Source organism: Oenanthe melanoleuca, chromosome 2 (genome assembly GCF_029582105.1).
Source record: "Oenanthe melanoleuca isolate GR-GAL-2019-014 chromosome 2, OMel1.0, whole genome shotgun sequence".
Classification (NCBI taxonomy): domain Eukaryota; kingdom Metazoa; phylum Chordata; class Aves; order Passeriformes; family Muscicapidae; genus Oenanthe; species Oenanthe melanoleuca.
In genome coordinates this window covers 38,998,394-39,025,165 of record NC_079335.1, presented here as the reverse complement: position 1 = coordinate 39,025,165, position 26,772 = coordinate 38,998,394, and the positions used below count along the sequence as shown (strand labels likewise).

The following is a 26,772-nucleotide window of genomic DNA, read 5'->3' as shown; positions in this document are numbered from 1 at the left end:
TATCTTCTCCTTAAAAGCTAAACCTCCCACTTAGATGCCTGAAGCAAGCTCACTACACTTCAGCAAACTGGCTGGATATTTTAAGTTTTACTAGTTTTGCAGATAAAAAAGGAGGCAATAGGTTGCTCTTTTCTAGTAATTGGTCCTAAAACAAAAACATTATCTACTGGTTCACTTTGTGGATGACCATTAAATTATACAAGTATTTTGTTTAAATCAACTTTAATCAGCTACATCAAAGGTACCTGTTCAACTCAAAGAGAATTAATATAATCTGTTATCCCAAAGGCAAATGTAGTAAAATGAGAGTGGCAAGCAATGAAAAGGAAAAAAAAAAAGGGGGGGAGGAAGGAAGGGGCAATCTTCTACAGCTATTAATCTTCAAAGAGTCACATTTTCAATTTAACCAACAGACATTCTGAAAACTTCTTGAGTCACGTTCCTCACACCACTGCTCTCATACTATATTTGATAAAGTTCAATACACTACATTGTCTTGTTTTGGGAGTTTTTACTGTGCTAGTTTTAGCCAATTCTTCTCCTCATTATTACTTTATCTGGGATGCCAGGACTGAAAGTAAATAGAAACTGAACATTACTCAATTTTTTTTCAAAAAATATAAACTGGCAGATTACTCTGTGTAACATTTCATCTTTCTTTGCTATTCTTACTCTTGATTTGCCACAACATATTAACATAGAACACTGCATCTACCATGCATTCCCATACATTCATGAAATTCCTCACTGTATGTCACACCAACTTTTGGATATTGCAGTCTGTAGAGACAAGCAACCTTTTAGTTGCTTTAAGCTGCTTGAAGGGGGAAGTCTGCCTTTACCATACACCCCATTCCTCTCTTCCCAGATAGCCCCACATTTTCTCTAGAGTGCCCTGCACCATGGATAGCACTGATCACCCTTAAATATTAAATAGCACATGTAACCCCTGACCTGAAAATAGTTTCTTTAACAAATCTGTTAAGTGAGGTGTATGCCAAACCTTGAACAACTTCAAAGCCTTTCCAACAACACAAAACAGTGCAGCAATACAGAGTGAGAAGACTTTGGCTCTTCAGTGTCCTGGAATAACTCTACTAGAAAATACCTCAATTTCTTTTATCTTCCAAAATCACTGCAAATTCCAAGAAAACAAGTTATAATAAAATTAACCCAGAATATGAAAACCACCCTCCAATCATACTTAGGATTCTTTCAACAAAGTAGCCCAACCTAACTTAGTAAGTGACTTTCTTTTCTTTTCAGTAACTACAAATCATTGTTCTTCTGTATTATAATATGCATACATTACCATGCAATACATTTTCAAGGAGCCTCTAGAGTGCCGTGTTTCACAGCACATAAAAGCTCAACTTCCTTCAGGTAAGTACAGAAAAAAATATTCAGTACTTGCCCAAATTGAAATTTATTTCACAATGATTAGAATGGGAAACTTTTACATTTTTCTTACTACAGAAATAATTTCCAAAGTTAAGACTTCTAATCATAAATAAAATTAGTAAAATAAATTGCATTTTAGATGTTTATAATAAATATAAATGGCTTATATTTCTTAACACGAGGAGTAAGTGTTCAGTATTTGTTTATAAAGTTTAAGAGACAAAGGCCTTGTAGATATGGCTTCATTGACATCTTACAGTTCGCCCTCAGTCATGTCCATCAACCCAAATAGCACCTCTACATAAAAGATGCATCCAAATTATTTCAATGAAGTGCAGTATACTTCATTAGAGAGAACATGTTTTAATTAACAGTTCTAATACCAGTTACAGTGTACAGTACTTTTACCAATCTACTGTGTTGTAATTATACAAGATAGGATAAAGTGACCAAATCATACAGCCCTCACCACAGTACAGACCCCATTAAAATTTTACCTCAATAGCTGGAAGATTTGGCTTATAATATGCAATTCAACATATTTATTCAAAAGTGGGCAACATATTCCAACAAGAAGTCAGACTTCTGACAGCACAAAACTGCAGTCAAATTTAAGTACCATTTTGAACTTAAGAACACATTAAGGAGTTAGATACCCATTGAAACAAACTTATCTGAAAATAAGGTATTTTCTTATCAATGCTTTCACAGGTTTGATAGACATCATCTCTATTGGTGGAAAATCTAAGATTACAAAAAATAAACATTATTGGGCAGTTTCCAATTGTAGTTTATGAGGATAGGACATTCATATTTAGAACACTGACAGTCCAACTTCTCCATTTTAATAGAATGAAATATGAAAACTCTCCCATCAGACTGAGCTATTATTCAGTCTCAAATACATGCATTATAACAACAATCCCAGCATCAAATCACTTCAGGTAGTAAAGAAGTTGAGCTACAAGATCATACATAAAGCTTTCAAACCAGCTGAAGTTACAAAAGACAGGAGCTCAACATACACAGTGTAATATGGGTGGACACAGAGACTTGAAGTTTCCTCTGGCTTCTGGGCTCTTTAAGAACTGCCAATTACAATATAAGCATACACTCCTGAAGAAAAAGTCAGGAGAATTCTTCCTAAAATACAGAAATTCAAAGTAAATCAAAACATTTACTTATATTGACTTTGGTAACAAAGCTCTTTGTAGATAAAGCAAGCAGCAAAACAACAATATGTAAAAGAATCTTGTTATGATAGCTGAATGTTTGAACAAAGCTAAGACATAAAAAGCATTTTCAGAAAAAACATCTGAAAGCATCGTGACAGTGACAGTTGAAGCTGACTTGGATTAGAGTGTCTAAGTATTAGAACGTGACCACAAAATGTAAACACAGTTCAACAAGTTGAAGAAAGTGTTATGAAGCTAACACAGAAGGAAGCTAGGACAAATCTAATTTTAACATCTTAGAAATACTTCTTTAAAACTAATTATTGCAGAAGGAAAACTATGTCAATTAGAAGTTAAGCTTTATCAACAAATCTACAAACAGAACATAAAAATAATGAAAGAAAAATTAGAAGCTTGTGCAAGAGTTTTGGAGACACAGCAATATCAGGGAATTATTTAGACCACAGGGGAATGAAAATAAATCTAAAAACTAGGAGAAAATAATATATAGTTTGCTTACCAAGACTGCAATTCAGTAGAATTGCAAAATCAGCTAATGCAATTTGGGAATGACTCCAAGCTAGGACATAATGTTTTCTCAAGAGAACTTTGGCACAACTACAGTAAGAATATTATGGCTTATTCTGTGAACTAAATTAACTGAAAGACAAATTGGCAGATCTATAGAAGAGAATGACTGAGAGAAATTACTAATTAAACTTCAAAGTTAATAAAAATGCCCTCTTAACTACACAGATGGAATATCTAAAACTGTTTCATTACCATTTAGGAAAAGAAACCTCCTTTTCAATTTTACATATTAAGAGTGTTTAATAATCCAGAGAAACTGAATTAGAAAAGAAGCAGCTGCCTAAAAATGAAGTGAAACATTAAAAAAAAAACAAAGCACTGAAACTGGTTACTCAGACTAGGTAAACAGGTCAGATCTCTGGCAGCAGCAATGTTAAAATATAAAGAGATATAAAGGTGTAATTCCTCACATATATATTTGTACTGGCAGATACCTGATGTAAATCCACATACACTGTAAGAGGACCCCCTGGGAGAGGAAAAGTAACTTAAATGCAGGTGTGAAGCACAGTGCTGATATGACAAATACATCCAAAATAGAAATACTCTTTGACTCAAAGCATATTACAGGATAGAACATTGTTATGCAGCAAATTATGCAGTAAAAAGTGTAGTGCATTGTTTTAAACATTCCTAGTATGGTGACAGCCTCTGAACTCTACAGAACAGCTGTTTCCAGCAGTAAATTATGGCTCTTAACTGAAAAAAGTGTGCATCAACTCCTGCAAACCAGTACATTCTACAACTTTAAGGTTCTGAAAGATGAAACATTCTGTATCTTGTAAATTTACTCTTTTTTTCCAGGCTAGGTCTTCAGATTCCTAGGCTATACTGATCTGGGGAAATGTGGAAGGATAGATGTGAAAATAAAATGCTTTGTTCCTATTCAGAAAAATAAAAAAATTAGTCTCAACATGTAATAAGAGAAAGTACTATGTGGTATCATCTAACTTCTTTAAAGTTTAGGTAAGTTATATCCCAATTGCACTTATATTTCTAGTAAAAAATAATTCAAATAAGTGTGTGTTACACATGACAGTTCAACAATACACAGAACTATGCAGCTGCACCAATTTCAGTTATTTACTCCAAAGCACAGAGAAAAAAATCAAAACAATATTCTGCTCATGTGAAATACATAAACAAATGAAAACTACAACAACTAAAGCATCAGATGAATATTCAGTATGAAAACAAGAAGTTTCTAAATGAAACTCAAATTAATCCTTTGCACTTCTTCAGGATTCTGTTCCAAGTCAACATTTGCAACGAGTTTAAAAGAGAAAAGACAATAAGTGACAAACAACAGTCTAGTAAGGAATGAGTCCCTTTAGAATTTCCACAGCATTTATCTATATGAACATTTTAAAATGGAGGTGGTTTAAATACAAGAAATACCTTTGCTAACTTCTAGCCATTATAGAACAACCCTCCTTATCTGTTAAACAATTAACATATAATCCTTAAAGCTTTATCCTTGGTAGCATTTATTCTACCATCATATGCCCACTATGTTACATGTTCTGTACTTTATGCCCACTGCATTTTATATTGTGTTCTTTATGCATTCATTGCATAAAAGAAATGCCATATGTTTTCAATGAGTATTAAGAACAAATCTCAAATAAAACTAAACTGGTCACATCTATGTTGCTCACTTAAATTTAATTTTTTATTACTTGTACAAATAGTTTGAAATCCTGCAATCAAGAAAAAAAAAAATAATCAGACATCTTAAAACAGTTACATTCTGTCATTGTTGCCTAGTTCCCTCATTCACATCCTGCTCACCACTGGGTGATAAATACTAAAAAGATTATAATTTCTTGTACATGTGAATTATTTAACCTTCATTTTAAGTACAAATTTGCAACACAGTAGTAACACTGCAGGTATAGAAATAATGTTTCCTATCAGGCATATGAAAAATTTAACACTCTACCACAGTTGATGCTGGTGTATTTATATAGAAGGCTTCTCACAGATCAGTTCAGTCTATGGGAGGTAGATGTTTGTCTATGAACTGTTTTACATCCATCATTTCCTGTTTAAAGATAAAAGTATGTATTAGTTGAAGTCCTCTACTACTACATAATCAGCTACAGTAAATCATGCTTTAACATTTATAATGAGCAGCTGGGCTAGAAATATTGATCAATTAGTTACTTGATTACCACTCTGCACACAAGTCAAGGCTGATAACTTCACAGCACTATGCACTTCAAAGAGGCTAAAATACAAGAAAAAAAGCAAGGACTACTTTTTCTTTCCTTCTGAATTTGAACAGGCAAGCTACATATTGATCATCAAGTGATCTTGATAGCACCAGGCTGATTATGTATAGGGTTTCAACGTAGCTAAAGCCATAGCTTCCTGTGTACTCTAAACTTTTAGCAGCAGCAGCATGAAAAGCCAGCAACTCCTACTCCTAAACATTCAGTTTCATTTCAATGCTTCCTTCCTTAAGGAAAAGCAATACAGCAAACTAGACTTAGAAACTAATCCACAGTAATCTTTTTTTTTTTTAATTAATTCACTGTTGTAAGAAAGAACACATATTAACATATTTGTGTAACAACTCAGCAACATTACAATCTAAATGCAATACTACCCTGTAAATGTTACAGAGAGGTTGTTCAAAGGTACAGTACCCACAAGATGCAACAATCTAAATTAACAATGCTACTGCTGCTGACAAAAGCAGTCTGTTTTTAGCCTCCTCTTTGATTTCCTGCTCCTACCACTCACTTTCTGTGAGCTCTGATGCTCCAGCTCCCTTCAGTGCAAACACTGAAGCCTGCAGTGCCATTTGCTAAAATTTGCCATTTTAGCAAATTCAAATGATTCAAGGAAGTTTCTGATCTGCCCCAGAGCCAGTACAAGGAGGAAGTGAGGGCCACAAGGTCAGGAGCAGAGGGAGTCCACCCCTTCCTGGCACCAGGAAGTTATTACATCAGCTCAGCTGTCTGCTGAGCCAGAGTCATAAATACAGGTTCTGAGGCTGCCTCTTCCAGATTGTCAGCCCTCCCTCCCTATTCCTTCAATGTCTCCCTCCACAGAACTACCAGGATTCTTCTCTCCAAAATACCATCTTGGATTTATGCTATGAGAATTTGTCTTCTAATTAGTTTTTTTTAACTAAGCGAATAATAAAAATTTGGGGAAAAGAGCATTTTATAGCCAAGTTGCCTAGTCTCTAAAATACAATCTTATGAGAAAGTTCTCACTAGCCATATAAACTTTTGCTTTGGATGCTTTTTTAGCCCAGAATTCAGTTACTCACCAAAATAAGAAGCATGAAGCACTTATTAATTTATAAACAAAAACAAACAAACAAAAAAAACCAAAACCAAACCCAAAAACCAAACAAACAAAAATACAAAACCAAAACCAACTAGCAAACAAAAACTACCCTCTCTCCAAAAAAAAAAAAGCCTATAAATATTAGTTTTGAGGGAAAAGAATTTACTATACCCAGCTAAAACAGGGTGTATTAAGAATATTACCTCAAGAGATGAACTATGCATCATGCCAGAGTAAGTCTTGAAGGTTACATTGGCTGGATTTATCATAGTCTTCAGCTTCTCAACAGTGAGGGAACCGAACATCACAGGAACCAGGGGGTCACAGTCCCCGTGGCACTGAAGAACAGCAATATCCTTGTTGACACCACTGATAGGGCCCTGGGAGGGGTGGAATTAGACAGGAGGAGAGAAGAAAGAGATACTAAGTGGAGATAAGCTTAACACCTTTGAAATAAAACAACCCCATGGCTCTATACCCTGCAGCATGACAAGCAAATTGAATTCTGAGGGGAAACAGTACAATGTATAGTCTGCAAGCAGCTCCTTATGAAGTAAGCTCTGGACTTGACAACACATTAAGCTCAAAGACCTGCAAATAAAATTTTGGCAAAAAGTTTTGTAACAGAAAGTCATAATTTCTGGCCAAGTAAAAAATCTGAAACTTTGCTCAAACACTCAGTCTCTAATAAGATAGTGCCTTGCAGATGGAACAAATGGCAGACAGAAAATTAACCTTTAAGGAAAATTTGTTATATCTTTTACATTTTCTAGTAGTTCATTTTAAGCAAAAATAGCTGGTGTTTCTTCAATTTCCTTTATTAATAAAACCTAAAATTTTAGGGCCCTATTTTAAAAACTTCCAAATGATCAAACAACAGTCATCATCTGGTAATAACGATGACCACTAATTCTTGCACGAGATTCAATCTTCAGATATACTCATTCCCCAAGTGAAAACCATCTTAGGAAAGAGACAAATACCTGAGGAAAAGAGGCCCGCAGAGGAAGCCAACAGCTGAGGGCTACAACACCTGCTAATTTTTGATGTGTTGTAAGAGCTGTATACAATGATAAAGCACCTCCCTAAAACAGAGAGATATAAATATTAGAATAATGACAGTAAAGTTCTTTTTAATGTTTGCTTCAAAATCTCTGATTTCTTTTAAAAGTCTTTTCCTATTGCAGTTGATTCTTCTTTAGAGCCAAAAAGTAAAACCAGTGTTTATGTACAACATTTGTTAAGCTTTTTCCCTTCCCCTCCAAGTCCATGTGGTCAATTCAAAAGTAATCTAGCAAATTTACTCTAACAATTGTCAAAAAAACAACAAAATCAAAGACTAGTACTCACAACAGTATTATCACTACTTTAATATTTAATTTATTTGCATGCAGACTGGGGGAGTTGATTTATGGACCAATTCATCTACTAATCTACCTACCATAGATGCCTTACAAGTGTGAAGGAAAAGATTCCCCAAATAAATCCTGACCACCAAATACCTACCAAATGCAATTAAAAATACTAGCAAACTTTTCAAGCAAAGCTATGTAGGTTATGTGCATAAAGATTTTAACCAGACCATTTATTTTAGTACTGTTTTTGCATATGCATGTTCATTTTCCAGTGAACAGTAATTATTTGCATAAAAACAAAAAAAACTTCATTCTTGAAGCAAAGAAAAATTGACACCTAAAAATTTTAGAGGCATGTAACATCAGCTGATTTCAATTTAAGTTTCTGGGTTTCCCAAGTTAATAAAGCTAAGTAACATCCCTAGGAAAAAGACAGTGGTTCTTTCCAACCATACTTTACCTGAGAAAAGCCTCCCAGAATAATTCTATTAGAAGGAATTCCATTTTTTACTTCTTGATCTATCAGTGCTTTAACTGAAACATAAATAAAGGCCAGTTGTTAAAATCCACCTCATTTTCTAGAAAGTCCAAAAGAGGAAAGATGCCTTCTTCCTGGCATCAAGAGAAAGGTAGCAAAAGGAAAATCTAGGCTGCTAAACATTAAAAGCACAGAAGATCTAGAGCACAGTCAGAAATTTCAGTGCCACTGTATCATTTCCAAAGAGAAAAAGGAGCAAATAGGTCTTGCCAAAGCACCAGTACTGGGAAGATGATATCCTCTTTCAAGTAAAAGCAGCACAACTGGATGCTAACACCACTCTGACCTGCTGCACTACCCAAAAGCTCTTAAAAAAAACCCAAACCTATACTTGTTCCCATATTTCAGAGTATGAAGTGTTTATATTGGTGAATTACTCTACTTACTAATAAAGTTAAAAAACTAACATTAAACAATCTAGCTAAACTTTGGTCAGTGATAATACTATATACACATATTCTTTTCCCTAAAGAAATATTGTTTTGGAAAACCTGATTCAGATTGAGAGTTCATTTTCAAGAATACCTGGAAGTACTTTTAAGACATAAAAAATACTGCTAAGTATTTATAAATAAGTATACTAAATAAGTATACCATTCTCCGCCGCCTGCTTGATCCCAGCTTCATCTTCCTGTGAATCTGGAGAAAGTCCAATGATATCAAACCTTACAAAAACATCAACAAGAGCATTACTCATTAGAGCATCCATTCTACTTCCTTAATACACAAATAATGAAACTTGGATGTTTTCCAGACAAAAATGTTAGCTGTCACATTGTTCAGTACCAACTACCCATAGATCACAAGAAACAGTGCCAATCTGTGAATGTGGCTTACAAGACTAGATCTAGTCAACAAGGCTTTTCTGAGTTTTGAAATCTTCTGTAATTTACTGCAGATTAAGCAGCACAGTTTTGATATTTGCTCAAAAAATATTAGCAGGAACTTTGCTGTAAGTACAAATTAAAATATGGATTGAAGAAATACAAGAAAAACAGGGAAGGGGAAAGCCCAAAATCCAACAAAACCGAAGACTGGTTTAAGATCATTGAAATCTACCATATTCTTCTTGTTCTCTATTCAGAATGGATGATCTAAAGAACATTTCCTACATATGCTACTGACCCACCAAATACTACTCACTAGTAGCAATAATATTTCCACTCCAAGTCTCTACTTCTGCTATGAATTCAGACACAATGCATACTACAGACCATACCCGTAAATGGGGTTTTGATCTAAAATATACAGATTAGTCCTAAGGAATAATCACTACCACAGATATAAAAGGATAATTAGAATGCACTTGTGCCCTTTTATAAAAACAGAACTAAAGAAAAAGGGTTTTTATACTTGCAAGTGATTAAAACCAGATACTAAGGTTGTCCATGATTTTAAATTAAGAACAATGAGTTCATAGCCCCAGATATAATTTGATTAGAACTGTCTGAATTTGAACAAGTACTTACCATGATGGCATAGACATGTTCATGTTCAAAGAAACAGGCATAACTGGCCTAGAAATGAGAATGAACTCTCCTGACATAAGATATATACTAAAATTCAACAGTGCAAATGCAGTAACATCATCAAATTACATATCCTCTAACTCTGTCTTACTTTTAAGCAGTAATTAACATTAGCTGCTTTGCAACATCTGTTGAAGAAACTCTCTTGAAACCTGCCAGCCCAAACACATTTAATATTCAGGGTTGAATTACCACACTGTGGAGAGCAAGCAAAATGTTAATGGGCTGCTTTAAATGTGTGTGTGTGAGTGCACATATCTCATATATGCTCTTTTTAATATACATATATTATTTACTTATTTGTAATTAGGAGTTATTTATCACAGTTCCATTCACATGTTGAGTGGATTAAGGCACCTTATACAGCAGCATCACTAGGAAGCAGCACATGGTGGAGCCAGGCCACATTTGCTTCTTCATTCAACAGCTGAATGTGCTTAGGCAGTGCCTGCCTTCACTGCTGGAGTCCTTCCCAGCCCTGTGCTGCTGTGTGCCATCTTTTCAGCCACAGCAAGACAGCTTCAATGGATCATGCCATGGATCAAATCTGGCTTTAGTTTTAATCTATAGGAACTGAGCAGCATAAGTTCTGTAGGGAAGGACTGAAAGAAGACAAAGGGCAAGCAAAGAAAACAGCAGATATTGCTAAGCTCCTTTGGTATGGTTCAGCAAAGCTTGGCTGCATGGTGAAACAAATGAATAAACTACAGCTCAGTAATACACCAAAGCATTGCTTCCTTCTCTCCCTATCATCTCTGCTCCACATCTGCCAAGACCCCTGGAGCAAGAGACAATCTGAATTTTGTGTTAAAATAGGTTAAGATTATTAGTTTTTCTATCATCAAGTCAATCAATAGTAGATAGATCTTACTGTCTTATTTACTGATGCCTGACCATGCTTAGAAGTATTTCACTTCTCGAATTGCATACAAAGACAGCTCAAATTGCATTATTCACTGGAAATATCAATATCCTGTCCATTTTTAAATTTCTTTGTGACCTATAGTAAGTTTCAAGCTACTATACACACACTCAAGTTTAAGTAATGTAGCTAAGGCAAATCATGTGTAATGGTAAGTAAAATACAAAAAAAAAAATTATCCTTGATAAAACTGTTTTTGACAAAAGACTGTTGGGGGGTGGGGGGGGGGGGAAGAAACCAACAAACAACTCAATCCACTGGGAAAAAAGTCAAAATAATATAATGTACCTAATATAATGCACCTAAAACTTTCCAAATATGTTTTGAGTCTGAATAAGCAACAGAATTGAAGTACAAATAAAAATGCAGTTTTGCCCCAAAGTAAATCACATAGAACTTCCTGAAAACAAACAAAAAAAACCATTTAATAGCATCAACAGTATTTTAGAATGGGCTTTTATACAAAAAAATGAAACAGAGAGATAACCAGATAGCACCTCACTTCTGAGATGTCTCTCTGACATCTGTGCAAGTGTCTCAACAGACGACGTCTCTACAGAAAAAGGTAAAACAAGAAAGTTACAAACTTACGCATGTGGGCAAATGTATTTCACATGGGGGCTTTTGATACCAGCAAGTGCTTCTGACCATCCGTGCCTGTTAACAGAAACATATTCAATTGCATTTATGTTTTGGCTTAGCTCTTATTTCTGAGTTGGTGCATCAGCACAGACCAAGTATGAAACATGCTGAATTAGAAAATGTTTACATCAACCACAGTATATTATGAATGTAGTACTAAACTTAGAAGGTTTGTTCAGCCCTTGAATGCTTGTGGCATATATACAGTCAGGAAGACTTGATCTAATTTGGTTGCCATAGTTGTGGCACAGCTACAGAAATATCACTCTGGCTCCAGGCAAAGCCCACTCTGTATCAGTCTGGCTTTATTAATTTGTGTGCCACAACAGATGTACACAGGTATCCTGCTTCCAGGCAGCTCAGAGGCTGCTCTGCTGCTCCTGCAGAGTTAAGACAGCTTCTCTGACAGAGAAGCTTGGCATTCTGTGACCCACATTTCTTGACGTGGGGCAGTAGCAAACTGACACCTAAGGTAGCTCCACATGGAGCCAACCCAATCAATCAGCCCTATTAACTTCAGCTCAGCTTGGATGCTCTTGGATTCAGGCAGTCCTGAACAACAGATTGCAGCAGCTTTTTAATCTCAAGTAGATACTGTATATGAACATCCATAAGAAAACAAGACCTGCACAGCAGGTGAGTTAATGAGCTTCCTCCAAACCTGAACACTGGAGAGCATAAGGTCAAGACTCACTCCAGGCCTCATCGAGACAGGAGCTGACCTTGACCCAAATCTGAACCCACAACCACCACACATGCCTGCACTCAGCTTTCCAGAACACTCAATAGCACCTGTACTTCCTGATTTTTCTCATCATTTAGTACTACTAACTCACTCACTAAATTAGAAACTGGAAATTTGGCTCTAAGCAGGAAACACCTTTAACAAATTTGTCAGTGATATAGATGAACTAATCAGACCAACAGCAGACCTGTCATAAAAGCTTGTTTGGTTTAGTTTTAATATCATTCTGAAAAGTTAATGTATGCTGCCTGAAGTTGAAGGCATTTCCAACACACTGACATCACAGACATTTGAACCACTGACTATCTCAGCCTACTTCTTATCAGTACTTTTAGATATATTATTAACAAATTTCAGGAAATATGACTTGCACAGTATTTGCAGTATCACAGAAGGTTGAATAAGAATCTAAAGGAGAAATACGACCGAGAAAAAATAGTTACATAAGAATTTAGGAACACTTTTTAGCCAATTACAAAGACTAATTTGACAAATTTGGAAAGCAACATTGTACACACATTAATGCAGACTCCTTAGAACAATTTTCTATGTTGCACTTTTTGTTCAGATTTTGACAAGTATGTATCAATCTTTAAGTGCCATCTATAAAGGAGCTAAGAGAGAAAAAGCATATAACCTCTCTTAAGACACTTTCCAGAGTAAGAAAAATACAGCTGGTAAATGGAAGTGATCAATTTAGAAATGCATGTGAAGTGGAACAGGTCAGTTTAAACTATGGGAAGTTATAAAATTGCTAATAGGTTTGCTTCAGACAATTTTTTGTGTCACTACTACAGCTTTTACTTGAAGAAACCACAAATGCCAGTATGTCAAAGGCAGTCTATCTAATCTAATCTGCAGCAAACTAAAAGAAATACAACTAAATTACTGTATCTCCACAGACTTGTCAGGTCTTGTCAACTGCAGACATTTCAGTGTGCTCAGTGCATTTGCAAGATTGAGGCTGTGCATTAGCTCTGACACTGAAATGGAAATGCCACCTTGTTTAGGGAATAGGTTGAGGTTAAAGAGAAAGTCTCTGTTTTTTACCCCTTGCCAAAACCAACATCAAGCCCGTTTGCATGGACTCCAATTCCAAAAGCTCAAAAGATTCTGCAATCTCTTGCTGAACATTTGGTGCCAAGATGCAGGCAGTACTGCTGCCTCAGCTGCGTCCTACCAGCAGAAAGGAAGAGGGGTAATGCAAACAAGGTGTTGTGTCAGCACAACAAATCAGAGCAAAAACCTCCACTTGTAGAATGCTGCCAAGTGCACGAACATGACTCTTTTTTAACTTACTAAATGCCCAGGTTTTGCAAGTTTTAATTCTGACAACTAACTGTCATTAGTCCTTTGGAAAAAATAACATAGCAAGTTTCAACCTAGAGGCAACATTCAAGTTCCAGGTAACAACAACAACAACAAAATCTTAAAAAAATATTATGTAATCTTGGCCACAAGGGAGCACAATAGACAAAGCATTCATGCTACTTATTTTCAGTATCTAAGTGCCAATTCCTTTAAAGTCTTCTACTGAAAAGGCTTCAACACTCTCTTAACTTGTTAATTCAATGGCTGTAATGAATGCATGCTTATTTCTGGGCACACAGAAGCTTCAAACAGAAACATTACACCAGAGCTAGAATGCCTTCCCTACTCTTTCCATTTCTACTCCAACATGGAAATAACAGGAACAAGGCAACAAGGCATTACACATTTTATTTGGGTGGGGTTTTTTTGAGCCTGGTATTTTAGAGACAGGAATCTGTAGACATTAGGCGACTACTTTGGAGTTTGCTTATATAGATCAAAGAGGTCTGGATTTTAGAGTAAGTACGACATATTGATGAAGAAACCATGGACTAACTGCAGCTACTGGCAAACCAACAATCCACAAGTCTGGAATAAAAAAAACACTTTAAATTTAGACAAACACAGGAATAGCCAGAAAGCCACTCTCAGAAAAGCAAATGATCAGAAAACCACAGACTTCTTTTTCTACAAAGTTTATCTCAGGAACAAAAGAGTGATCACATTCAGACCAAATTAGGTAAGTGAGTTAAGTTTTCGAGGACTTAGTGGAAAATTTTAATTAAATAGTTGTCACCATCAGTGCAGGACACATGAAGTTTTATCTGTTGTTGGCCGCTACATTCAGTAAATGGCAAAAGAAGAAGCTTAAGTAAATTTTAACAGCTCACGTGCTTAAAATATGCAGATTATATTTGAAAGTATAATAGCTACTAAGTATGCAATAGATCAGAATACACACCCGGTATCTCCTAATCCGTGAAGAAAAATGACCTGAGGGAAATAAAACAGCAACAAAAAAAAGAGACAACAAAGGTAGAGGTTTAGGATCACTAAACAAGCGAGCGCACCTCGCCCGCGAGCCCCGGGCGCCCACCCAAGGTCAGGCACAGTCCGGAGCACGGCACCACTTTCTCCCAAGAAAACTCCGCTTGGCTCACTTCCCCTCCCCGGCCCCGCCGCCATCAGCGGCCGCTCCCCGCGGGCAGCGCTGACCTTCCAGGTGCCGAGCCCGGCCCGGCTCGGGCAGGGCAGAGCGGGACAGCCCCGCCGGGCCGCGCCGGGCCGGGCCGGCCGCCATCCCCCTCAGCCGGCCCGCGGCCGCGCCTCGCCCCCCGCCCGCGCCTGCCAACAAAGCGGGGCGGCGGCGCCCCCCGCCCGCACTCACGGCGGCCGTGGCCTTCCTGGCGGCCGGGACGATGGCAGGCAGAGGAGCCGACATGTTGTTGCCGCACATGCACCGGGCTGCGGGGCGGCCGGCGGGGCTCGGGCCGGCGGCGGGAGGCGGCGCGGGAGGCGGCGGGAGCGGGTGGGAGGGGCGCGGGCGGGCGGGCGCCTGGCGCTGTGGGGTAAGGCCCGGGGGAAAAAGGAAATTGCCGCTTCTCAAACAGGTAAAATAGAAGCGGCTAGGTCACGGGAAGGCAGGAAAGCCAGCACGCATGCAGCAAACAGAGCGGCTCATCTGCCCTCACCGAATTAAATCTCTTGGCTTACAGCCCACAAGTCACTAATTCTTACTCGTCTTAAAATGTGTTTGGCTATTCGAGCACTCTGGTTGAAGTTACTGGATCATTCCAGTCCATTCCAAATACTTAGCCCAACTCTGAATATGTATGGCAAACACATTTCTATCAAAACGGAATACTTTGTTCTTTGTCTTCTATTCCATACATCTTTGTCAGATACTTCCTCACAGAAAATCAATGTGCTCCTTGTATTTGCCGGGTGGTAAGTGGCTGGCATGGCTGCACGTTTGGCAGCTCCAATAGCAGCTGAACGCACACTACACTCCTTTCACATCCTTCCCACTGCTGTGTTCCATACCAAACAGGGACAATTTTTCACAAAGCTTTTGCCCATCAACATCAGCAGCACTGGCTGCATGAAATTTATTGGAGGAGCCTTTATGCAAGCTGTGGAATATTGAATACACATCCTCTTTTGCCGTGATTGTTAGGCTGCTTTGATACATAGTCTTGATGCTAGGGCATCCCTGTTATTGCTAAAATTTGATTGTTTTCACTGGTAACTTTTTGTGGTTTGATTTGTCTCTAATTTAACATGTGCTCCTGCCTCATGTACTATACCCAATACAAGTCTGCTAAGAAAATACAGTTTAAGCATAAAAAATTCTTCAAAGTTTAGGAGCTTCACATTATGTCAGGTGCTTATTAAATATGCCAAACCTGGGTCTTGCTCTAGATCATCTTTTTGGGACATTAACAAAATTTTGCTTTCCCTCTCTACTCTGCTATTTACCATGTAAATGTCACTTCCATAAGGTGAGCTGCTGCTGAACCTCCAGCCTAAGAAGTAATAGTCTGCTAATAAACAGAACAAGATTCTAATGTTTTTTGTCAGTAGAGCTGGAATGACCTTACTTGAATTCCCCGTTGCTGTTAGCATGGCCCTGGGGACACTGAGGAAATGTGAGCTCTGCATGGATTTGGCATGGGGCAATCTGCTGGTTACAAACAAGTGTTCAAGAAGCTGACCTTCAGGAATCCCAAAGGAATTGCTGAAAACATCTGAGCTGTGAACCTTCCAAAAACAGGTACATTGGCTGTCCCTTCAGAGTGAGGTATCTATGATACTTTTCTATCTGTTTTGAAAGTTCTGTTTAAAGCAGTGAGAGTTTTACAATGCAAAGTATGCTCTAAATGTAGTTTTCCTTGCCCTAGAGGATAAAATGGGCTTAGATAAGATGGTTGTCCTTGCCAGCATCTTGTGTATTGTTGCAATGTAATTTTTCTTGAATTTTTGAAGGGGGTAAGGAGCTACACAGATTTCATACTTAAAATCACAGATTTCTGCAGCATGATTTCTATTTTACCTCCATTTATTCTCAGGGCTGGCAGAGCTGCTGCCTGATCCCCTCTCCAATCTGAAGCAGACATTCAACATGGAAGAAGGTACTGTCAAACAGAAGATTCAGGATGGAAAGCAAGACATTACACTGAGGAGTATCAGCTTTTGCAATGGGAACTGTCCTTTCTGCTCTGTAACTCCACAATGGCAGCTTCTACAATTGAGTTCTTCACTGCACCGAGCCTGCACTCTGCACACCCTTCTCACCAGACCAATGGAAGCTGCTGCATGGCTTTCCAATAGGTACACATTTAAATCTAAAAGACTGAAATAATACATGTCATCAAGTACTGCAGCAGTACTAGGAATGTCTCTGTCTCGGGTAATTTTCTTCCTAACTCCTGGTGAGGGGCTCTGTTTTGGATTTGTGCTGAACACAGGAATGGTAATATAGAGGTTTTTGTTATTGCTTAGGAGGGCTTGCACAGAGCCAAGGCCCTCTCTGCTTTTCAGGCTGCCATGCTCATAAGAAGACTGGACACAGCCAGGACAGGTGACCCCAGTCACCCAAGGGATGTTCCAGACCATGTGGCATCATGCTCAGTATATAAAGTGGAGGGGAAGAAGGAGGAGGGATGTTCTGGGTGATGGTGTTTGTCTTCCCAAATAACCATTACACATGATGAGTCCCCGCTTTCCTGGAGATGGCTGAACACCTGCCTATCCATGGTAAGAAGTGAATTAATTCCTTGTTTTGCTTTTATACACAGCTTTTGCTTTCCCTAGTAATCTGTCTTTATCTCAACCTTTTATCCTTCTAGTTCTCTCCCCGATCCCACTGGGTGAGCCTGTGTGAGGCGTGGTTGGTGTCTGGGTTTAAGGCACGGGGGTCTCCAGCCCCAGTGGATGCTCCCAGTACCTGCACGGGGCGCAGCTGGGCAAGCTCCGTGCACCACCGGCCACTCGGCCTTAGATGGCTTTAAGGACTCGGCTTGGAGACACGTGGCTGAGGTCTCAGTAATAGAACAGCAAGTGCCGGAAAAGGACGCGTAACGAGCGCCCTTTCCCCAGCCATCGGAACTGCGAGCTCCGGCCCCGCTGCGGCACCGGGCCCGCCCCGCTGCGCCCGGCGGCTGCGCGACACTGCCGCCAAGGCGCGGCCGCTGCGGTTTGCGGCGCTGCCGTAAAGCGCCGGGCCGGGCGCGACCCCCGCGGGCGCCCTTGGCACGGAGCGGCCATGAGCGGGAGCGGCGTGAACCGGGCGCTGGAGCTGCTGCGCTCGCTGCCCAGGGTCAGCCTGGCCAACCTAAGGCCCAACCCCGGCTCCAAGAAGCGGGTGAGTGCCTGCAGCCTGCGCCCTGGCGGCAGGACTGTGCCCGGCAGCGTGGTCCCGGCGTGGTTTGCCCCGGGTTGTCAGAAGGACATGATCCTGGCACGGCCTGGGGAGCGGCCAGGCCAGAACGGGCGTGGAAAGGCAGGGACACGAATGGCACTGCTGTGTGTGTGTGTGTGTGTATGTGTGTGTGTGTGTGTGTGTGTGTGTGTGTGTTTGTGTGTGTGTGTGTGTGTGTGTGTGTGTGTGTGTGTGTTGGCCCGCTGCCGGCCCTTTGCGTGCCTTGTGGCTGCTGTGTGTGGCCATCCCCACAGAGAGATGGCTAGTGAGTGGTGCTGGCTGAACCTCAGGGCCTTTGCTGGGCCTGGAGGGGAAGCCTAAACGGTTTTTAACTCCGGATCTTTATGAGATGGAATAATATGTTTGGAAATGGAAGATCAGAAGGCGTACAAAGAAAAGGAATGTGATATCAGCTAACATTCGTGTTACTGTTTCTCGAAGACACACCCGTGATTTGTCTCCTTATAGAGTGGTAGAGAAATTACGAAAAGAAACCAGGGAGAGACCCTTGTGGTTTGGAGGGAATATTAGTGAACAGGGAGATGAGGTTCAAAGGCTGAAACCATAGGAACAGAGATGGGAATAGCAAGCAGCACTCCTAAAAATGCTGAAGACTCCCTAAAGCTACTAAATAGTACAGAATTCAGGTGCAGTTTTTGTGCCAAAGGAAGCTGACTTGTCCTCACACTGTTTGTGGTGCCAGCCTGAAGCTGTGCTCTGCAAAACTCGCATTAACTGCTTTTCTGTATTTCCACTTAGAAAAGATCTATTACTTAATTTTTCCTCAAGAATCAGCATTTTGCTCCGTTGTTTATATCTCTGAAATGTAATATTTTATAGGTACTGGTCTCTGGAATAGTTGTCTAAATGTACCATTGATTGTTTTGAAGGAAAGAAGACGTGGCCGTGGAAGATACGGAGGTAGGAAGTGCGGCCGAGGGCACAAAGGAGAAAGACAGAGAGGGAATCGCCCCAGATTAGGCTTTGAGGGTGGTCAAACTCCATTTTACTTGGCCATACCAAAATATGGATTTAATGAGGGACATAGGTAAGTTTCTAAATGTTTACTTGGAAATTAATCATTGTCTGCTTTTCTTGATCCTTCTCCTGAAGCAGGAATCTAACATGCCAGAACAGGCCTGATTGAAAAATTCCTCTCAGGTTTTTAGCTGCTTTACCAGAAGAATATCCCATTTCTTGTGAGATTATTTTAATTCATTATTTCCTATGTTACACATTTGCTTATTTACTCTCTTCTCCTCATAATCCTTCATGTGTAGCAGGCGACTCTTCTTTTTCCAGCTGAGTGAATTTTTCCTCTGAAACTATTCCTTTATTCCTGCTTATTTTTACTTTTGCCTCATAACCCAGTGAACTGACTGGGAACAGTTCCAGTGACTGGAGTGAGGATGTCAGGCATGGAATTTTATTCCAAAGCCATGTTTGGTTGTTTCTCCTCACTTTATTCACCAGAAGCTCTGATCTGCTGCCAGCCAAACAATTCTGCTTGTCTTCATGGCTCTGCCTTTCCAGCCCTCTGACACTGCCCTCTGTGTGTGCCCTGCCTGTTCCATCTAGGATCCTAACAAAGTCTTTAGTACCAAATCCACTGGATGAGGCATTAAATCACCTTGCACCATTGTTCTGCTTGAGCATTTTGCCTTTTTTAATACTTCTGTCCTTTTTTCATATCATACTTGTTTGTGTTGTGTCCTCATTCCACCTTTTTAATGTTTAAGGTTATTCTTCTAACATATGTTTTCTGCAGTTTCTGTTCTTACCTGAAGAGATGTCAGCATTTTCCAAATTTCCTTCACTTATGTTGTATTATGTAATTAAAATTTTTTCATTATTTTAAAATTTTTTAATTTTTTTTAAAGCTGGGCTTGTTTCATTGGGTAGCATTTGTGTTACCTGGGTCAGCAACCATTTTGTTGCTTTTTAGTCTTGCAAACTTCTGTGTTCATGCAAGGCTGTTACAGGCAGTAGAAACAAAAGCCTGCTACACTGAGCAGACAGCTCAAGGATGAAAAAGACTAATGTGCATTTGTGAATTGTTAGACTTGATGTCACGTTGGATTTCATGATACTGCTTCATCAAATAGCTGAGCACTTTTATATTTCCATTCTCAATGCTGTAGAACTCAAAGATTCGTCCCAGTTGTTAAAGTGTTTCCTCTGAATCCTAAATTTTGAAATGTGACTCAAATTGTATTTCCAGGTACTGTTATTTTTGCTAAATTATTATAAGAGTAAACAAGAAACACTTTCAGTAGTTGAAGGCAGAGTGTAAATCCACAGTCCTGCAAAGGAAATGCTGCAGAATGCAGACACACTAACATGATGTTAGTAGTGGTCACAAGTTCATGAATAACCATCAGCAAAAATCCAGCCTCTTTCTGTGACAAGAGATTATTAGGATATTGCTGTTTTTAACAACCTCTGACAGCATGTGAAAACAAAAAAAAAGTACTCTGTATTTTCAATGTTGTTCAGTGTCAGCTACTGTAAATGTTCCTGTGGTGACCACTGTAAGTGCACTCGAGTAATACTGTTGGGGCAGGGGGGAGCACACTGAACAATATCTCTGCCTGTTTATTTTCACCTCATTCCTTCTGCCTCCACTTCTTGAACTTTTTCTCTGTAAAGAGCTGTCTGACAGCACAAATTCTTGTTACTTGTCTTATGTACATGATTTGCCAGTAACAGATCAGCTGCTTCCCAGTTTTTGAGCTGCCACTCAGACTTCCGATGGCAGCTGTCAAACAGATTGTAGGAGAAAGTTTTGGTTTTCAGCATAAGCAGTGTGCACAGACAGGAGTTGACTCTGGCATTGGAAAACTGTGCTAGGGATTGCTTTGTAAAGTTAGAACTTGAGAAAAAATGAAAGTAGGTTCTGCTGAAGCCAGTGGCTGTTGACAAGATTCCAGCTCCCTTTGGGGAATATGGGATAATGCATATTTTTTCAATATTTCTTTCCTTGATGTTTCGAGGGAGATTCCTTTCAGTGCCTTCTGAGATGTTGAGTGGTAATGGATCAGAAAACATTTTTGTATGTAAGCTATGCATTTACAGAATTCTGCTGATAGTCTTTGATTAAGTTTGTTTGGGAGATTTTTAGGTTTTTGACTGTCTGTCAGCGAAGCACCCAGGGTGGATTCACTTGGAACATGGTAGTTATTTACAGTCTTGTTGGTTTGCCAAGAAATGCTGACACTGTAATGTCTTAGTATTTTTTTGGTTTAGGAACAGATAAAAACTAGAATATCTTAGTTGACCAGTTGCTATCAAAACGTCAGTTTTGTAAATTTCTCATTGTTTTTTGGGTTGTTTGTTTTTTTCTTTCTCTCCCCAGCCTCAGACGTCAGTACCAACCTCTGAGTCTTCAGAGGCTGCAGTACCTGATTGATTTGGGCAGAGTTGACCCCACGCAGCCAATTGACTTGACTCAGCTCACTAATGCCAGAGGTGTGACAGTGCAGCCTCTCAAGAGGGATTACGGTGTCCAGCTGGTGGAGGAGGTATGCAGACAGCACACTTGGTATTCAGGCTTTCAGGCTGCTATTCCCATGGTTTATAAGCATATTGGATTCTCCAGATTAGTTTGCTGTGGGATTTTTGTGGATCACAAATCCACTAGAGGGCACTGTGTGTCAGCAAAAAAAGAAACTCGGGAGGATGTCTTCATACCCGAAGGACTGGAGAAATGAGAGTTAAGGAGTACATAGCAAAAGGCCAAAGAAGTATTTAACAGCAGAAAACTAAAATGTACTGAAAAAAAGTATGAATATTTTGGAAATGGAAAGGTTTTTTTAATCCAACCTGAGTGACTGAGAGCAATTTGGTTACCTGTCTTGGTGCAAGGAGCAGACAATTCATAATATTTTGTGGGGTTTAATGTTCCTTACATTTATTCTTCTCTGAAAACTTGTATATCTTAAAATACTCATTTTAATGTTACTGTAATATGTGTTGAAATTTACAGGGTGCTGATATTTTTGCAGCAAAAGTAAATATTGAAGTGCAGAGGGCATCTGAATTAGCAATTGCAGCCATAGAAAAAAACGGAGGCGTGGTAACAACATCGTTCTATGACCCAAGGAGCTTGGGTAAGAACTTTTTCTAATTTCTGCCTTTTTTTTTTTTTTTTTTTTGTTTGATTGTGCAAAGATTAAATGACCCAAATCAAAGTTTCAGACATAGTTCTTAGTAGAAAGTCATCAGCTTCTAAGAGCTTCAAAAACAGTTACATGTATATTTATAGAATTATAGAACACTTTGGGTTGGGAGGGACCTTAAAGATCATCTAGTTCCAGCCCCCAATGATGAATGATAATGTATCATCAATTTTGCCTTTTTTAGCCATTCACCTGTTTAGTCCTTCCAGTGTTAGTTGTCATACAGTCAACCAGTTAAGGAAATCTGAATAGCTTTGTAAATAGAGGAACTAAAAATATTGTTTCGCTGAATTTTTGTCTTCTGTTTCCCATGTTTAATAGCATTAAGAAAACTCAGGAAAAAATAGATTTAAAAAACACTGTGGATGTTTATATTTTTAAATTAAAATGCTTTTCCACTTAAAGTGAGGAAGTAAGTTACAGAAGCTCAGAATCATTCCAGTTAAAATGGCTATTGTTTTCAGAACACTTTCACTGAAGAATGAGGCTTTGCTTTGCTTGAGGCTGCATCCTGCCTAACATTCATTCATGCAGTTTTTATTGACAATAATGCAGCTTTCATGTGTGAATGAGGCTGAGAAGAAGAGGAATAGACATTTTTAGTGTGCAAAATATGTTACTGTGGAGTGATACAAGTTCTGGGATTTTTTTTTTTTTTTTCATTCCACAAAATAATAAAAATAATAAGGTTTAAGGTTCTGGAATATAATTTGCCAAAATCAGTCAAATTTGATGGAGACAATATAGTCCTACAAAGGACTAAATAGGTGCATGTGCCATTGATACTTTATTTAAAATACTTACAGAAGCACTAAATTTGACATTAGTTGGTACACTGTAAATAGCTGTACAAATGCATTGCTTCAAACCTGGAAATAGTCATTTAAATAATCTTAGTTAGGGTTATCTTTCCCAAGTAGGGATTCTAAATGTATTAGAAATAGCAACTCCTCCAGATTAATGCTATATCAGTTAAAACAGAGTTGTTTGTGTGGTTAAGTAAAACTTGGAAACCATTCTCTCATTCTGAACAAGAACATTCTTGAGATTTGATTTTTTTGCTTGATACTTTTTAATGTGAATGCAATAATTAATTTAGTACAAAATAAGAAGGTGTCTTTTAATATCTTTAAGTCTGTGTTATGAGGTGTAGTCACTAATCTTCTCTCATGTTTGCCCACAGAAATTTTATGCAAGCCAGTAGTATTTTTCCTCCGTGGCAAACCTATCCCAAAGCGAATGCTCCCACCTGAAGACCTTGTCCGTTACTACACAGATCCCAGGAATCGGGGATACCTGGCAGATCCATCCAAGGTTGCAGAAGCCAGGCTGGAACTTGCCAAGAAATATGGCTATGTCTTACCAGACATAACTAAGGATGAACTCTTTAAGATGTTAAGTGCACGCAAGGATCCTAGACAGATATTTTTTGGTCTTGCTCCAGGATGGATCGTAAACCTGGCAGACAAGAAAATTCTAAAACCAACTGATGAGAGTCTGTTGAAATACTACAGCTCATGAATTCAGGACTGGACACAATTGCAGGTGTACAGGAAACATCTGGGTATGAAATAATGGATAGAAGTAGTGTGTGTTTGTTTGTTTTTAAGACTCCTATTATACTAGCAAAAACATTTTTTCTTCATGTAGTCTTCTGGTGTAGCTCTCAACTTTTTTATTGTCATAATAGAGTGTATCAGAAGTCTTAACATTTGAAAACAATGTGGAGTCTGACATAAAATGTGGGTCTGGGCACTTTCTCTTCCAATGGCTTGCCAGTTATTTTTTCAAACAAAAGATTTCAGTGTTGTGTTTGTCTCAGAGGATAATTCCAAAGAGTCATTTGACCTAATAATTAGTTTATATTTCCCCACCTCAATTTAAAATCGGAAACATGATTGTATAAAACTAAAATTAATTTTACAGTCATACTGCATAAAGTTATAAGTTATAGAAAACGTGTCTTGAATAGCTCTAAGAGGTATTTTTGGCTGGGGAAAAATAAAAAGAACCAGAAAATAAAAGGAATTAAAATGTACTAAAAATGGCATTAAGCTCTTCAGTTCCATAGCTATGTTTTGGATTTTGCATTGCTATCAGTAGCACTAGAGCTTGAGAGATCTTGATTTTTCTTCTATTTCTTCATCTGTAATTGAGGAAGACAGAGTGTGCAATTTAAAATAACTTTCTATCTAAATTTGGGGCTGGGGGGCAAGATAGCTGTCTTAATTCAGTGGCTTTTGTTATTCAAAAGGAATTTAACACTTGTCCTGAGACAAATATAATCTTATTAATAAAAATGCATAACAGAATCCAGAGTCCAGGATGGGGATGTGATTATGAAGGATGGGGATGTGATGAACAAAGTACACAGTTAAAATTCAGTTTTCAGTTTGATCACAGATTGCGTGTGTTACAGTGGACAAATGAATTTAAATGTTGCAAAAAGTTATGAGCAAATTGTGTTTATGGGAAACAGTATTTTAATCACACCAACTTAATTGTTGAAAAATATTTCTCAACAAAGGTCTGTTTTATCATTCTCTCCAGAATTCTGCATTATTACTATGCAAGAGTATTGTAGGTTTTGTGTGGAAGCTTAGGATTGGGCATTTGAGACAGTGAACCAGACAGTAAAGAAGGATGAGAGGGGAGACCAGGATAATGTATCAGAATGTGATCTGACTTCTTGGAAGTTAATGAGCTGCTTCATAATTATGTGGGTTAATGGAAGCTGAATTTGGCTTTAAAATAATCATAATTTGATTATAAGAATGCAGGAAACGGTCCAGGAGACCAGAAGACGAGAAGTCATCTTGCTTTCCAATTTTCATGTACCTTTGGAAATGCTACTTAGCATTTAGTTTCCTGTAGCTGCCAAACATCCCATCTCATAGGGAAAGTCCTCTGTGTGCTAGAATTTCCTATTTCTCCTGTTTGACATCTGTATTTTGCTGATATACCTCAATGGGGGAGGATTTAAGAAGAATCTTCTTTTTCTTTCAGACAATAAAATGAAGCGGATTAGTTTTTGTTGGTGTTTGTCAGCCAGCCCAGATTTTTCCTTCACTCAACAACCTGCCTTATCAATTAATATGACTATATGTAATCGCAGAACAAAATAAAAGAAGTCTTCTCATTCTGATTAAATAATCTGTAATCAAGAGATTAAGAATAAAAAGTCATTAAATTTTGACAGCTTACTCTTCAACTTCTATTGTTCCTTGTTAATGTGTGCTAAATGCTATCAGTAATGGTCATTCCCTGATTCGGGGTGTAAGTATAGGTGAAACATAGCAAAACAACAGCTATATAAAATTGGACTATGAATAGCAGGAATTTTGTTTTAGTGGCATTAATATTCATATTTTGAAAGGTGCCCAACACTGTTGGCACATTAAGAATAATACTGTGTGCCAAAAAAAGTACAGTTGGTGTTAACTTGAATGTGAAGTAAATAACTTTCTCACTTTGGATGTATCCTGTTCTGCATCCTGATGATTGTTGGTTTGGAACCTTTAATGACAAGCAATACTTTTTTTTCTTTTTTTTTCAAGTTTTTGTTATTACAATAACTTTACAATAACAATATTACTACGGCCTCCATTTGGGAAGGAGTTGGAGAGGGGGAAGAGTATTTATTGCCTTCCCTTATTTGTGCCATAATGTTTCTGTTTTTATGAATCAATTCACAATTGTATTTTGTGGAGGTGGTGGTACTCAACAGGAAAGCTACTTAACTGGAAGTGAAGAAGGAAGTTAGTCATATTAGTGAAGACCAGAAGACAAAAGTGTTTATGTATCATTGTGTATTTTGGGGAGGAGAAGACGGGGGAAGGCAAGTTTGTTTCCATTTCTGCTCTTTGTATTAAAATGAACAAATTGCTCTCAGCAACTTTTTTTCTGAATCAACTTCTTTGATACACACACGCGTGCACACGCTGGTTTCTGTAGGTTTCTAAATGGTTTTCAGGTGAAAGGGTAACTTGGATAAAATGATAACAGTGAAAGAAAGAATGAAAACAGGAAACAGATGTCTGGTGACGTGGAGGGATTGGATAGCACTTATTCAGTGAACGATGTCTTAGTCACAAGGCAGCTGTATCCTGGCTCTGATACCACAACACTACAAATACCTTGGAGCCAAAACAGCCACGTTCCACAAAATCCGGTCATTCTATTTTATATAGGTGATCTTTTATCATCTTATAATTGGAGAGGGCAAAAAAGGGCTATATGTTCCTTTATTTAAAATATGCAATGCTTGTCTTTTTTTTCTCACTTCTGTTAACAGTAGCCAGTATTTTGCATCAGTTGTTTAAATTTTTATATACTAGTGCAAAAAGTCACAAGGCTATAGAGGATTTCCTGTTCATTTAATCTCATCAGGAACACAAGTCTCCTAGCAACCAAATACAGAATTATCAAAAGCACAAGTAAGTTATTGACAAGGTTTCTAATAAATCCATAATAAACAGTGTCCCAAAGGACAGTTGTTTATGTGTCAGGCTTACTGGTGCAAGACTAAGCCAATGCTGGCATCTAAAGCCATTCTCATTACTTAGGTACATGGACCATGTTTTCATGTTAGAAGATAAAGGATTGTGTTGGATATCCTGTTTTGACAGGGGTTTTTCATGTACAGTGTGCGACACAGCAAGA

General features: G+C 38.4%; 2 protein-coding genes across 3 annotated transcripts; one reads left to right on the top strand and one right to left on the bottom strand.

The window, feature by feature from the left end:
• Positions 1-1,748: 1,748 nt before the first annotated feature.
• LYPLA1 (lysophospholipase 1) lies at positions 1,749-15,072 on the bottom strand. Its single transcript, XM_056485859.1, has 9 exons — positions 14,900-15,072; positions 14,474-14,505; positions 11,406-11,471; positions 9,833-9,880; positions 8,958-9,028; positions 8,286-8,359; positions 7,454-7,555; positions 6,674-6,850; positions 1,749-5,211 (listed from the first exon to the last, which is right to left on the bottom strand). The coding sequence occupies exons 1-9, from the start codon at positions 14,966-14,968 to the stop codon at positions 5,158-5,160; spliced, it is 693 nt and encodes a 230-aa protein (XP_056341834.1). The 5' UTR covers positions 14,969-15,072; the 3' UTR covers positions 1,749-5,157.
• Positions 15,073-17,515: 2,443 nt separating this feature from the next.
• MRPL15 (mitochondrial ribosomal protein L15) lies at positions 17,516-25,321 on the top strand. Of its 2 annotated transcripts, XM_056485858.1 has the most exons (6): positions 17,516-17,875; positions 18,823-18,980; positions 21,288-21,453; positions 21,918-22,041; positions 23,294-23,674; positions 25,117-25,321. In XM_056485858.1, exons 1-5 carry the CDS (start codon positions 17,777-17,779, stop codon positions 23,629-23,631), a joined length of 885 nt encoding a protein of 294 aa, XP_056341833.1. In that variant the 5' UTR covers positions 17,516-17,776; the 3' UTR covers positions 23,632-23,674; positions 25,117-25,321. The 2 variants fall into 2 exon arrangements, with proteins under 2 accessions (XP_056341833.1, XP_056341832.1); XM_056485857.1 differs by having other exon boundaries at positions 23,294-25,321.
• The last annotated feature ends 1,451 nt before the right edge of the window (positions 25,322-26,772 follow it).